We start from the raw sequence: 14,027 nt of genomic DNA, 5'->3' as shown, positions 1-14,027 counted from the left end.
CTGTGAGAATCTGAGTTCTTCTTCACCAGATCTATCACTTCTTTGGTGTTCCTCACCTCTCCATCAGTAAAGACAAACAGCTAGAGAGGAGAGTTGGCACATAAGGACATAACATCAGACCCAGAAACACACAGCTTGTTCTGAGAGCTGAGTTAGGATTCAGAAACACAAATGTTTTTATGGTAGTGTGCAAAGAACAATGTACAGTTAGTATGAACTCCAAACTAAAGAACAAAGCTGTTACATGAACAACGATTATATTCACAGGGTTAAAATATGTGATATATTAAAAGTTAGATTGTACACTAATGCCAATGCTGAGAAACATTTGTAGAGCGTGTGTGGTCCAAGTTTTGTCCAATGTTTTTATGAAACTGAATCTGCTCTATGTAGATACATCCCTATAAAGCATCTTCATGGTGATATAAAAAAAGCTAAAATATCCTAAATCATTATATTTTAAGATGAAGTTGTTCTAAGGCTAAAGCAAGGCAAGCAGAAAGTAAAATTAAGTTCAAAGGAAATTTCCAGGAGATTAATGCAAAGCAGTTTGTGTGTGTGTGTGTGTGTGTGTGTGTGTGTGTGTGTGTGTGTGTGTGTGTGTGTGTGTGTGTGTGTGTGTGCACGCGCGCATACGGGTTCTTACTATCTTGGTGGGGACCATGGTCCCCACGTTGTTGAAGGCATTTTTCACACTTAAATTGTGGTTTTAGTGTTTTAGGGTTACAATTGGTTTATGGTTAATGGTTAAGTTTAGGGTAAGCATTATGTTATTGGGATGTCCCCACGAAGACAGCAAACCAGAAGAGCATGTGAGTGTGTGTTACCTGTCGAGGCTGATTGGGAATGCAGGGCTGGCTGTAAATATATTTGAGGGGCTCCAGGATCTCAGTTCCTCCAAGATTAGCCTCCATCTGCTCAACTTTCTTCAGAGACTCCTTTATGGTCTGCTGGCTGTACTCCACACTCTTACTGCCATCACACAAACACATGCACCAAAACACCCATTAGGATATTTTAACAAAGACAGCAGGGCCTTTGATATGAGGGAGAGACTCACGGGAAGATGTGTTCATAACAGGACCCAAAACTGTAAATGTTGAAATAGCAGCCCATTGGTAAGCTCTTCAACAGGAGCAGCAGAGTATCCTTAAGAGAACATTGAAAATATAGTGAGGCCACTGTGTGAGAGGAACAATTTGAAACTAAAGAGTTTATGATTAAAATATTACAGATACCTTGGCACTGCGGATGCGAGTATTACTCATACTTCCAGATCGATCCATTAAGAACACAAACTCTCCACATGAAGACATCGCAGACTGGGGGAACTCAGGGTACAGACTCACCATCACCACTGGATCACCCATCAGAGAGCCTGAAAAATAACAGACAGAAAAATCTGAGAAATTGCTTTTTGTTTATGTCAACATTTTGACCTTCCAAGCAGAAGTAGATAATGATTTTTAAAATTGGCAAATCAACTACTCCTATCATTTCCACTCACCCGGCTCAGCAGAGGCCTGTCCTGCCTCCACCACAGCAGTGGGCTGGTGAGCATCTTTGTAATAAATCAGCAGTTCAACATCTCTGTCAAACTTGTGTCCTGCAGCCAGTTTAACCTGCACACCACAAACACATTCATATTTAATTCTCAGTAATAAGTAACAACCACACACAGCAGAAACATCAGCACTCTACCTACCGTGGCCTGGGTTTGATCAGTGTTGAGGTACTGGAGAGGGTCCAGGGAACAGTTGGACTCTACTTTAGAGATTGGACGAGGAGAGGACACTCGGGCAGAGAAAGACAGACTGTAGGGCACTAACCCCACACTCGAAAGACCCCCTATGAGCAAGTTCCTTGGCAACAATGAGAGGGAAAAGCTCCCTATTTACAGGAAGAAACGTCCAGCAGAACCAGGTTGAGGGAGGGCCAGCCATTTGCCAAGACCGGTTGAGGGTGAGAGGAGGAAAACAGGACAAAGACATGCCATGGAAGAGAACTTGAATTAAATGCAGAGGTATGTGTAAACGTATAGTGAGTGAAAAAACACTCAGTGAAGAAATACACTTAATGCTTCATGGGAACCTTGACCTATTGCAGTGTAACTAAGGGAAGTTTCTGGGCCACCTGATCCAGTCCTAATTAGGGGAAGGCTGTCCTGTAATTAGTTAAGACTGCTGGGTCTAGAGGTGGCTTTTAAAGTAACAGTTGAACTACTGCCAGTCTGAAGACCTGTGGTACATAGCCGCTTAATAGAAATAGGTTGATCATATTTAAGAATGAAATATTAACTATTGGCAGAGTTTCTTTGAACAGTCTTGTAGGAATGGGGTCTATGAGACATGTTGATCATTTGGAGGAAGTAATGAAGTAATTACTGAAGTTAACTCAGAAAGATCAATTGAAGAAAAAGATTAAATAAATACCACTGGTACTGAAAGTAACTCTACACATTGTTAAGTCAGTGAGATGATTATGAGTATGTTTTTCCTCTAGTAGTTAAAATTGTATTTGTGAAGACATTCATGAATTCATTACTATTTAACGTTAAAGGAATGGTTGGCTCAGCAGAGCTCTGACTTTTTGTCAGCTTGACTACAGTGCTAAGATAAGATACAATAAGATAACCTTTATTAGTCCAACCTGTGGGAAATTTGTTTTGTTACAGCAGAAAGTGGACAGTGCAAAGTTACATCGTAAAATTTAGAAAAACACTGGAAAAGGATAAGAATAAGATACTGTACACAATTGTAGACAATGTAATAGAATAAAATGCTGCAGAGAAACCTAGGGTTGCTCTTATTTCCTTCAATCAGTGATGAATAGTAACCTTCTAGCTTTACTGAAGGCTTTTTTATAAAGCAAAAAACTATTTTTTAAGCTAAATGATGATCTTCTTAATTAGTGAGACACTGTTTCTAGCTTACTTTATCTGCTTTAAGGTGCACATTTGCGAGTTATACCAGGGAGTCAAGTACTTCTGATTTGAGGTGTTCTCTTTCAGAGGAGCCACAGTAACCCCTGTGTTTAAATTGTGGCTAGAAATGACACAAAGAGCAAAGAAACTGCAGTTATAGTAATGGTGGAAGGGCAATCAAATAATTTTGTATGTTTGAAAGACAGAATAAATGCAGAATGAGAAAGAAAGAATGACATAGCCTAACACAGCACAGATACTCCATAACCCCAAAGTCCATCCCCTAATCATGTTATAGATTCTGGACTTGAAAATAAAGTGTTGAGAAAGACAGTTGCTTTCAATGTTTATGTTTCCATGTTACGCTTAATTCTTTTCAAGTTTATCTTTTTTGTCTACATAACAAATTCAAAAATATTTTATTTATGGAGGAAGAGAGACGGAGAGAGAGAAAGAGGTTGGAAATTCCTCCACCACCATAGTTGCAGTTATGAAACCTTTTTCTATGCAGAGGTGTGAGTTTGAGGCTTTCTGTTAGTGTCAACGTTTTTTCCTACCCCGAGGCTGGTATCGAGGGTTGAGCACAGCAGGCAGACAGAACCTCAGACCATCATCAGCCTGCACAGCCAGCTCAGCCACATACTCCAACCTGATGGAGGTGCTCTCTCCTGGAGGCAGACTGCCCACACTCAGAGAGAATATATCTGGACTCTGATCACTCTCCTCCAATAGGAAGGCCTGCTGACCCGAGCTCAGAGCATCATCATACTCCTCACGAGCCTGAAGGACAGGTGGCACATGTCAGTGACATTCACTGTGTTTATTATTAATTTGAATCTTGTTTGTTTGTTTGTTTGTTTGTTTGTTTGTTAATTTATTTCAATCATGTGAACAATATACAAGTACATTTAGAAAAGAAACGAAGAGAAAATAATGCTATACAAAATAAAGCTAATACATTTCAATATTGCTTCAACTGTTCCGATTCAGTTACATATCAAAAAGGAGTGGGAAGTAGTAGCCTACACACTTATTTAATCCCATCCCTTTGCCTTAGGTTATCAATATTTAGTCAGCTTCCTTACTGATAAAATCTGCAGTAAAAATAGCGAACAGATATCTGATATAATACTGTATATACATCACATCATGACACTTTCTAAATAGAGACATTCACTGAATTTCAACATTTTCCTTTTCTTTCATGAAAATCATTATAACTATATCTTTATAACTCTTTTTGAACTGCTTTATGTTTGGACACTGCTGCAACTCCATATTCAAACTGTTCCACAGCTTCACTCCATGGACAGAAATGCAAAAGCTTTTGCTGGTAATAATAATAATAATAATAATAATAATAATAATAATAATAATAATAATGGATTGCATTTATATAGCACTTTTCGAGGCCTCAAAGCGCTTTACAATTCCACTATTCATTCACTCTCACATTCATACACTGGTGGAGGCAAGCTACGGTTGTAGCCACAGCTGCCCTGGGGCAGACTGACAGAAGCGAGGCTGCCATATCGCGCCATCGGCCCCTCTGGCCAACACCAGTAGGCGGCAGGGGAAGTGTCTTGTGTGTTTTATTCAAATTTAATGACAATTTGTTTTTATCAGGCCAGAACTTCACTTTACTTATTTCATTAGTCATCTCATCCAATAATTTCTGCAGATCAGCACCAGAGCATAAAATGTTTGTATCATGAGCAAATAGTACCATTTTAATACTTTGGAGACTTTAAAAATGTCATTGATGTATAAGTTGAAGAATTTTGGGCCCCAAACTGACCCTTAGGGTAGACCACAAGCAATGTCCATACATAAGGAGCAACAACCATTTCATTTCACAAACTGCTTCCTGTCACTTAAATTACTCAGGAAACAAATTTAAAACTACCGCTTTGACACCCTAACGTTCCAGTTTTCTTGTTAATATATTGTGATCTATAGTGTCAAATGCTTTTCTCAAGTCTATGGATAACCTACCACACATTGCTTTTTGTCCATGGAATAGATAATCTTACTTATAATGAGGTTATATTTACTGTCCAGCTCACCTTCTGTTTTTCCATCACCTCAGCTACAATCTGTGTCTGTCCGATCTTAGCACTGAAATGACAGACAGCAGCGTCTCCAGGCAGAGGGAAGACAAAAACAGCCTCTAATGGTTTGTTCTCCTTGTTCTCATAATTCAGAGTGGAGACCACTGTAGCCACATGGTCCCTCACCTCCAGCTCCACCTCAATGCTCTTCAGGGGAACTGACAGACAAACAGAATTCTAACAGTCACACTTCATAGTAGCATTTATTTTTTAAAGTCAAAATTAGATTTTCTGCTGAGCCATCTGTCCATGCAACTCTATTAATTTTTTTATGACAAATTGAAAATTCATTTTAATGTTTATCAGATTTTTACCTGGTTTGTTCTGGGCAGTTAGCAGACCACAGCATCTCATCATTGTACCTATATAAGAGACAAACACCACAGACAGTTTTCCTCAATAAAACATTTCAGTTTACATAGTATATTATACTACACTTATCAGCTTTTTTGGAGTCTGTCTCTTCTGCACATACTCAAAGCGAATTTTCACATCACCAGACTCAAAAACATTTATTCTAGCAGCTCAGAAAATGGTTTGTTCGAGAGAAATGAGTCCCCCCACCACACACACACGCACACAGTGTTTGAGTGCAAAAATAATATATTTTACATGTATATTTTTAATAATAATAATAATAATAATATCAGTAGCATCATTACAGCTTTTGATCAGCACCATGGACAGCAACCACAGTCAGGGATAAGGTGAATGCTTTAAAGTCTTTTTCAGCTAGGCCAAAATAGATTTAGCATCTCAAAAATGAAATAAAATTTAATAAAGACAGCTGTCTGTAAACATGGAACTGACAACGCTTGGCGTGGAGATACACCCCAGGAAATATGGTTGTTGACAAGGCAAAGGCATAGAAAAACTAATTAAAGGATTTTTATTAATAAAATAACTGAAACTAATAAGGAACAGCAGGGGAAAAAACAGCAAACTACGTGGCAGGACTTACAATACTACCAGACCTGAAATTAAAACACTTTTCAGACACTGATTAAAAGAACAAGATTCAGTGACACTATGTTACTCTAGCAGCTTAACAAAAAAATTAATACGCCTAAATACAGGCCACCTGTGGCGTTGTGCCCAAGGAGGTGCCACGCATTTTACTATGCGTGGCACCTTTCATCCAAATTTCCATCACTGAAAACTGAGTTTAGGTTTTTATTTGTCACCCAATGTAAAAGGTGTGCGCCGTTTTTGACGTCACGCTGTGCGCCACGTTATTGTTTACATGAGATGAATTTGTACAATGGTGGATAGAGACAAGATATTGTTGCTCTTAATCTTACTATCTGCAGTTTTTACACGCTTACATATACACACGCAGTTACTGGCCCTCCATTTAGAAAGACAGAGAGGTCAGAGTGAACTTCGGACGTGGCTTCTTCAACACAGACGCTCTCATAACCCAAATCCCGACGTCGGTTTTGAATTAAAAAATATATATATATATTAAACTTATGTATGCTGTATACATTTTGTTCATTCCTAATGTTTTTCTTAACATTTCTTAACATTTAAAATGATGAACGCACTTGAAAAGTAACACAAAATAAGTTGCCTTTCCAAAAATAAAAATAAAACTTTTCAGTACTTAAGGTTTTGTGAGGACACAAAACCCTGTATACTCTTTCTCTCCCAGGTTTCTAGACTTCTGATTGGCCAACATTTCTTAGTGGGTTAGGGGTTCTGGTTTGACTTTTTGACTCCGGTTTTTTGCATTTACATGACAACGGAGATATTTTGTGTGGACGAGATTTTTTTTAAAGGAAATCGGAAAATCTACGTTTTCAAAAATACCCGTGTAGCGTTTAAGAGAGAACCTCGCCCATGTGCTCAAACTGTCCCATTGACACCCTGATCACCTCCTCGATCAAACCATAATAGTTTCGTTATCGTTTATTTATATATACTGCACGTTTAATTACAACAACAACGTTGACTAAAGTGCTGTACAAAAATACAAAACAACTAATTCCAAATAATTTATGATGGTACCAAACAACAAATAAATAACAAATAACTTTCATACTGCATTAAAAGCCAGTGAATACAGATGTGTTTTAAGATGAGATTGAAAAGGTTTCACAGAAGGAGCCTGTCTGATGTGTAGGGGTAGATTATTCCACAGTTAAGGCGCTAGAACCCCAAACGCTCGATCGCCTCTTTGAACCAGCCTCAACCTTGGTATCCATAAAAGCAGAAGATCATTTGATCTAATAGATCTAGAGGGCCCATAGGAGGTCAGACAAATACCCAGGAGCCTTTCCATTCAGGGCTTTATAAGTCAACAATAAAAAATTTAAAATCAACTCCAAAGTGAACAGGGAGCCAGTGAAGAGAGGCAAGCACCAGGGAAATATGTTCGCGTCTTTTGGTTCGTGTCAGAAGACGAGCTGCGACATTTTGGACCAACTGCAGTCTTACAAGGCAGATCTGGATAACTCCAACATATAAGCAGTAAGACTGTGCCGGTTAAAATCAGCTGTGCTGGGATTGCCACTTGGTCCAAAAATTATCACTTTGGTTTTATTCTCATTAAAGAGAAGTTAGAGGCCATCCAGGCTTTAATTTCACCGAGACACTGAAGTAATGGTGGGGTAACTATCCATAGCAGTGGGGCAGGGCAGCTCGTCTTCAGTCCTAGATAGATCTGAGTGTCATCGGTGTATGAATGGAAACAAATGTTATATTTTCTAAAAAAAAAAAAAAAAAAAAAAAAATAGACCTCGAGGTAGCATATAAATAGAGAATAAAATTGGCCCCAATATAGATCCCTGGGCAACACCACAAGTAATCAGAATGAGAATCAGCATAGTTTATTAATCCCTGAGGAAATTGTGTGGGTTACAGGGAGCTGAGGAAGAGATAAAATCTCCAAAGCTCACAGAGAAAGTCCTCTCAGACCTGAACCACTCTAATGCCACTGAACCAATCTGATGCTGCAATGCCCCAATGTGAGATCAAGATGCTGTGGTCAACAGTATTAAAGGCAGCTGTCAGATCCAAAAGCAAAGGCACAGCCGAGTCTCCTGAGTTAGTGGCTAAATAAAGACCGTTAAAAACTTTGCGGTTTCAGCGCTGCCAAGAGCTTTAAAACCAGACCGAAACCTCTCAAGGACACCGTGTCAATTTAAAAAAAGATTGCTGCTGAACGAATAAAATCTTTTCAAAAAAATTTTGACAGGAAAGGAAGCTTTGAAATAGGCCAGAAATCTGAGAGGACAGAGGAATCCAGATGATTTTTTAAAGCTGTACAACAGCATGTTTGAAACGGGCTGGCACAACACCTGAACTAAGACTGCTGTTAAAAATCCTTAAGATGTCAGTACCGATAACCTTAAAAATATATTTTTTAAATGTGTTGGAAAAACATCATTTGGGCAAGATGATGTCTTCATGCCATTACATAGTTTCTCCACGTGATCAAAACACACTCTCAAACTGATCAAAACAGCAGAGCGGATGAATATTTAATAATAAGTCATGTGAAGGCGGGGTGATCACAGATCGAAGCTGTTTTTCAGTTTGTATTTGTTTTTTGTTTTTGTTTTTTACAGCCCGCTTCTTGTGAAAAGAAAAATAACAGAATTCTCCACAAAACACACGCAACAAGTGTGCGGGAATGGGTTTCAGAGAAATGCCTACCTTTGAAAAGAAAGATTTTTGTCTCCTCAAAGTACTTTCGTTCTTCAGTGTGTGAAATGTGGCTTAAATGCCCCTACGCCAGTTTTCTATACCGAACTGAAACACTTTCCTGTATCCGTGGGAACCCTTCAGTGAGATCGCGTCAGAGTCGAGTGGGTGGACCTTAAATTTGTTTTTATTATTATTATACAAAACTTACCCATCACCGTTGTTAAAATAGTCTGGTATTTGAAGACCAAAGAACATCATACAAGACAAGTATTGAAATACAAACATCTGCATTTAAGACTAAATTCTTAAAGAGTTTTTTATACAGCGTTCTTAATACATCTTCAAACGCAGTTTGTAAACACCCAGTGCTATTTTTTTTTCATATATATATATATACAGGGAGAGAGAGAGAGTAATCATACCTGCCAATTCTCTGTGTCTCATATATCTCCCTTATCAGATCGCATTAAATATGAATTCTCCAAAATACGTTTTGCCTGCCGCCTGGTGGCCAACATCTCCATTACCCAAGACATTTTCTGCTTGTGAAAAAGCTGCAGCAGCGACAAAAGCCAACTCTTGCCTGCCTCACATAATGGTTTAGCCTAACACATGTAAGAAACATAGACATGCTATTTGGCTGGTAGATGGTACAAGCATCTACCAGCCAAATAGCATGTCTATGTTTCTGCAAAGCACTTGGAATCAACAAACTCTGGATAAAAATCTCTTTCACGCAATACACCTCAGGTTTATTAAGCCTATGTCGAAATAATAGAAAGTTTAAAAACAAAATATAATGCAGTCAGCTGAAGTTCTGAAGGTAAAACTTTACTTTAGCCTTATTTTTCTTGATACATTTTTTTATTCATTTATTTTCATTTTTAAGTGAAGAGATCCACCTACACCATTTACATTTTTTTAATCCTCCATGTGAGGGATACTTTATTACACAATGTTTACACCAAACAGGAAGGTGTCTCTCTTTCTGTTACCTGCTAGGCGAACCTTGCCTGCTTACTCTTAAAAGTCATTCTGCGGTGACCCTTTAGACCACTGTGAACAGGGAGAAAGTCTTTCTATCTTCCAGTGTTTTGTGTCACTGAGGATGAATGTGCTTGGGCCCTGTCTGCTGATGGACCAAAATGGTGGTCGAGAACCTTGGCCCTCCCTTTCCCATGTGTTTGCCTACCTGAACTTTATCTCTGTAAATCTGAGTCCCCATACACAGGTTCTCCACTGCTTCACGCACCAGACACAAGCCAATCTGTACTTTTCGATTATGGAGAATTTTCTGTCAGTTGGTGACAGGATGCAGGATACAAGTGCAATTACACATTCAATCAGTGTTGGTCAAGTTACTTGAAAAAGTAATCAGTAACTAATTACTGATTACTTCCCCCCCAAAAGTAATCCCGTTACTTTACTGATTACTTAGTTACTTTTTAAAAACACGATTTACAACCTGAACAGGTAATAAAGCAATAGTTCTTTCAGCCCAATTCTACTTTTTCTACATAATCCATCATACAATGTGTAATCAAATGGAAAAGTCTGTTTTAAAAACTTGTCTTATTAGTTTTAATCTTTTAACTTTATGCATCAAACATTTAATTATATGCAACATTCTCTGATTGGAAGAAATTTGTTTAACATTTAAACCTATTTTCTGCACATTCCAGCACATAAAATAAAATTTTTTTTTTGTGTTTACACTCACTCTTTCAAATAGATGCAAGTAAATCACAGCAGAAAATAAATAAAATCAAAGACTAGCAGTTCTGTTGCTCTATTGTCACCTGCAAAGCAGAAGTAGGGTAGGCGGAGGTTTACCCCGGTGCAGGTGTGCTGCAGCAGTCAGTGGAAGAATCCGCGAGTTTCTCTGTGAATTTCTCATTACGTCGTAGCGCACTCGGTGCTTGCTTGGACGTTTAGGGTTTTTTTTCGCTGTAAAAAGAAGTTACAAGTAACGCATTACTGCCCATCTCTGCATTCAATGTTGTTTTTGTGAAGCTGAGCTAGGAAAGTGTCTCAGTCTCAGAAATCTGTGGTAACGAAGGTATGGAATCCAGGGTCATAAATCACAAGTGCTAGGTTTTCCAGTAACCTAGAACTGACTAGCTGCATCACAGCATGGTACGGCAGCACTACTGTCATGGACCGCAAACGCCTGCAGAGAGTGATAACAACTGTGGAGAAGATCATCAGGACTCCGCTGCCCTCTCTTCAGAGCATCTACCATCGCAGAGTCCAGAGGAGAGCTGCCTCCATCCTCAAAGAACTCACACACCCACAACACAGACTGTTCACACTTCTGCCCTTGGGACAGAGGTTCAGAAGTGTAAAATCCAGAACATCCAGACTCAACAACTCCTTCTTCCACACTGCCATCAGACTCTTGAACAGCTGACCTATTATTGAACAGAAATAATAATTTTTTGCACATCAGGTCATCCAGCATATTAAGGCAGCATATTAAGCTATAGCTCTTTTGCACACATCTCTGTTTCACACGTCAATATTTTCTCTCCTTTTCTGTCTTCATTTATTTATTTGTACTATTTGTATTTTATCTGTTCTATTTCTATATTATATATATACTTGTGATAGGTTTTAGTTTCCCTGAAGCTTTCTTCTGCCATCAAATTCCACTGCATTTCAGTCTGTGTATTACTTCCCAGAATGCCTCAGCACTGTTGTATAGTCAGGCAAAAACTTAGAGCACAGGCCATCTCTGGAAATCACATCTATCAGAAATGGAATGCTGGGATGGCTGAACAAACTTTTTTTTTGTTGCATTTATCTGGAGGCGTTTGAGGTCTGCCTACATGTGTGGATCATGAGCCTTCTTGGAGTCTCCATAGACCACAACGTTATACATGTAGTTTTGCACCCCAGGCAAATCTCTCAGGATGTAGGGGTTTAAGCTCTCCAGAAACCTTCTTTTTATGCTCAGAGGTAGGGATCTCAGTTTCTACGATAGAATTTATTTTGTTTTGTTCACTTGTATCTTGTGAATACAACCATTCACATGTTCAAGGTGATTGGCTTAAGCCATATCAATAGCACAGCTCGTAGTTACTGAAAGAAGTTCTGAAGTGTACTGAAGTGGAGTGTATAGGTAGATGCTGTAGATATTAAATCTATGCTGACATTGCAAGTTTGTTGTAATATATGTAAGTATTATTGAAAAAAAGTAGACAGCTATCGTTCATTTTCTTGAAATCAGCATACCAAGACCTAAGCAAAGAGTAAATTGTTAAACTTTAGGTTAGAGATATGAACTTTTTTTTTTTTACAGTAGTCAGTTCTTAAATTTAGAAGAGAGTGTTCATAAATGTGTTACATAGTTTGCACAACACTGAACAGAAAACATGCAAAGTCAATAATTAAAGGAATGGAGCTCATTTCATCCAAAGCACTGGGTTTATTTTTCAATTGCTGCCAACAGAAAGATACATACAAGTAAAACAATTAGAATTAAGCTAAAGAAGCATTCAGAAAAATTCTGAAAGTCTTTGATTTTTCACAAATTTGACTAAATAATGTCTATCTCCTGAATCCAAACTGGAACCTGGTTCCACAGAAGACCCAAGGTTCAAGGTTCAAGGTTCTTTATTATTTGTCACATGCATAGTTATACAAGTATAACACACAGTGAAATGTAGCCTGACACGCTCCTCGACATGTGCAAAAATTGGGGGGGGGGGGGGGGGGGGTGTAGAGGAAGAACATTATATATATATATATATATATATATATATATATATATATATATAGAGAGAGAGAGAGAGAGAGAGAGAGACAATATGAACATATTTAAAATTAAAGGAATTGAAATGTACATTGTTCCTTGGTTTAGTGTCTGGAAGAGAGTCCTGTCTCAGTCAATTATAGATGATGTGAGAGGGCGGGTGTGTGTGTTTAGGGCACGGATGGCCTCTGCCTCCTATTCTGCTTTTAAATACTCTGGGAACTACAAGTAAGCCGCGGTCTGAGAGCAAAGTGCTCTAATCGGGTGATATGGTACTATAAGATCATTAAGACAAGATGAGACCTGATTATTCAAGACCTTGTATGTGAGGAGCAGGATTTTGAATTCTGCATTTAACAGGGAGCCAATGAAGGGAAGTCAGTATAGGAGAAATATGCTCTCTCTTTCTAGTCCCTGTCAGTACTCTTGCTGCAGGATTAACCAAAGGCTTTTCAGGGAGTTTTTAGGACATCCTGACGATAATGAATTACAGTAGTCCAGCTTAGAAGTAATACATAAACTAGAACTAGCATGAACTAGTTCTGAGACAAGATGTTTCTAATTTGGGATATAATGCGCAAATGGAAGAAAGCAATCCTAGACATTTGTTTAATATGTGCATTGAAGGACATATCATTGTGAAGAATGACTCCAAGATTCCTCACAGTGTTACTGGAGGCCAAGGTCATTTGAAAAATGTCTTTAAGATATTCCTGCAGTTTAACTAATTGGTGTGTGTAATCTGGCTTAATGGATAGATAAAGTTGGCAATGCAATGGAAATGTATGCTATGCCTTCTGATGATACTGCCTAAGGAAGCATGTATATTGTAAACAGAACTGGTCCTGGTACTGAACCCTGTAGAACTCCAATATTAAACTTTGTCTGTGAAGAGGACTCTCCAGTTACATGAATTATAAAAATAATAAGACACAAATTGTACTGTTCAGTACAGAAAGAAGCTTTTGTAACAAGTACTTGGTTGAGGTGACAGACAGAAATGTCAGTGTGGTGAACTAGCTTACGTTACTGCAGGTAAACAGGAAACAGTAACCTTACCCTCAACAACCTCAGCACTCTTCTGGTAAATTGCAAAAGTTAGCAGACTTGTTTAGCCTCTTTCTTGCTATGAGTGCCTGCATGGAACCATGTGCAATGCACTTGTCCTTCATTAGAACTGCAGCTCCATAGCAAAGTCTCCCACTGATCACTTTCTATAACACATTAGAATTTCCTCTTGGGTGTGTTTTGGTTTGTCAGGGCAGGAGAGTGAGACACAGCAACAAAACAACCGTTGCATCTCGTGTTTCACTTTCAATTGTAATAATTAATTTTAATAATTAAAATGCCAAAAAAAAGGCAAAACAAAACAGCATAAGAAAACAACAACAAAAACACAAAGCAGAGACATCCTGTATTCTTTATAACCTTAACCACATTTCAGTCCTGCAAGCTCAACACCCTCTTTGGAGTTGTCTAGCAACTGATTCCCCTCTTTTCAACGCCTTTGCAAAGTGCTTTTTTTGGTTTTGTGAGGAACACAGAGTGTGATACATTGCAAAGAGGGGGTTGGGGTAGGCCTTAGTTG

At 38.5% G+C, this 14,027-nt stretch overlaps 1 protein-coding gene across 4 annotated transcripts in view; it reads right to left on the bottom strand.

Moving 5' to 3' along the window:
* Positions 1-9,134, bottom strand: part of LOC146559570 (von Willebrand factor A domain-containing protein 5A-like) — a 33,514-nt gene extending 24,380 nt beyond the window's left edge. For 3 of the 4 annotated variants that reach the window (XM_085245649.1, XM_085245650.1, XM_085245651.1), the window contains exons 1-10: positions 9,108-9,134; positions 5,349-5,396; positions 4,990-5,192; positions 3,481-3,703; positions 1,706-1,890; positions 1,508-1,622; positions 1,239-1,378; positions 1,061-1,149; positions 828-972; positions 1-80 (exon numbers count right to left, since the gene is read on the bottom strand). In XM_085245649.1, the coding sequence (XP_085101775.1) occupies positions 1-80; positions 828-972; positions 1,061-1,149; positions 1,239-1,378; positions 1,508-1,622; positions 1,706-1,890; positions 3,481-3,703; positions 4,990-5,192; positions 5,349-5,396; positions 9,108-9,129 (1,250 nt within the window). In that variant the 5' untranslated portion in view covers positions 9,130-9,134. Of the gene's footprint in view, positions 81-827; positions 973-1,060; positions 1,150-1,238; positions 1,379-1,507; positions 1,623-1,705; positions 1,891-3,480; positions 3,704-4,989; positions 5,193-5,348; positions 5,397-8,694; positions 8,802-9,107 lie in introns of those variants that run through there. The other variant, XM_085245652.1, reaches the window with a different exon arrangement.
* Between the last annotated feature and the right edge of the window lie 4,893 nt (positions 9,135-14,027).

Source organism: Mchenga conophoros, linkage group LG14, assembly GCF_057382185.1.
Source record: "Mchenga conophoros isolate Kocher_MC1m ecotype Shallow Benthic linkage group LG14, M_conophoros_male_GT1.1, whole genome shotgun sequence".
Lineage (NCBI taxonomy): Eukaryota > Metazoa > Chordata > Actinopteri > Cichliformes > Cichlidae > Mchenga > Mchenga conophoros.
This window is presented reverse-complemented; position numbering and strand designations above follow the sequence as displayed.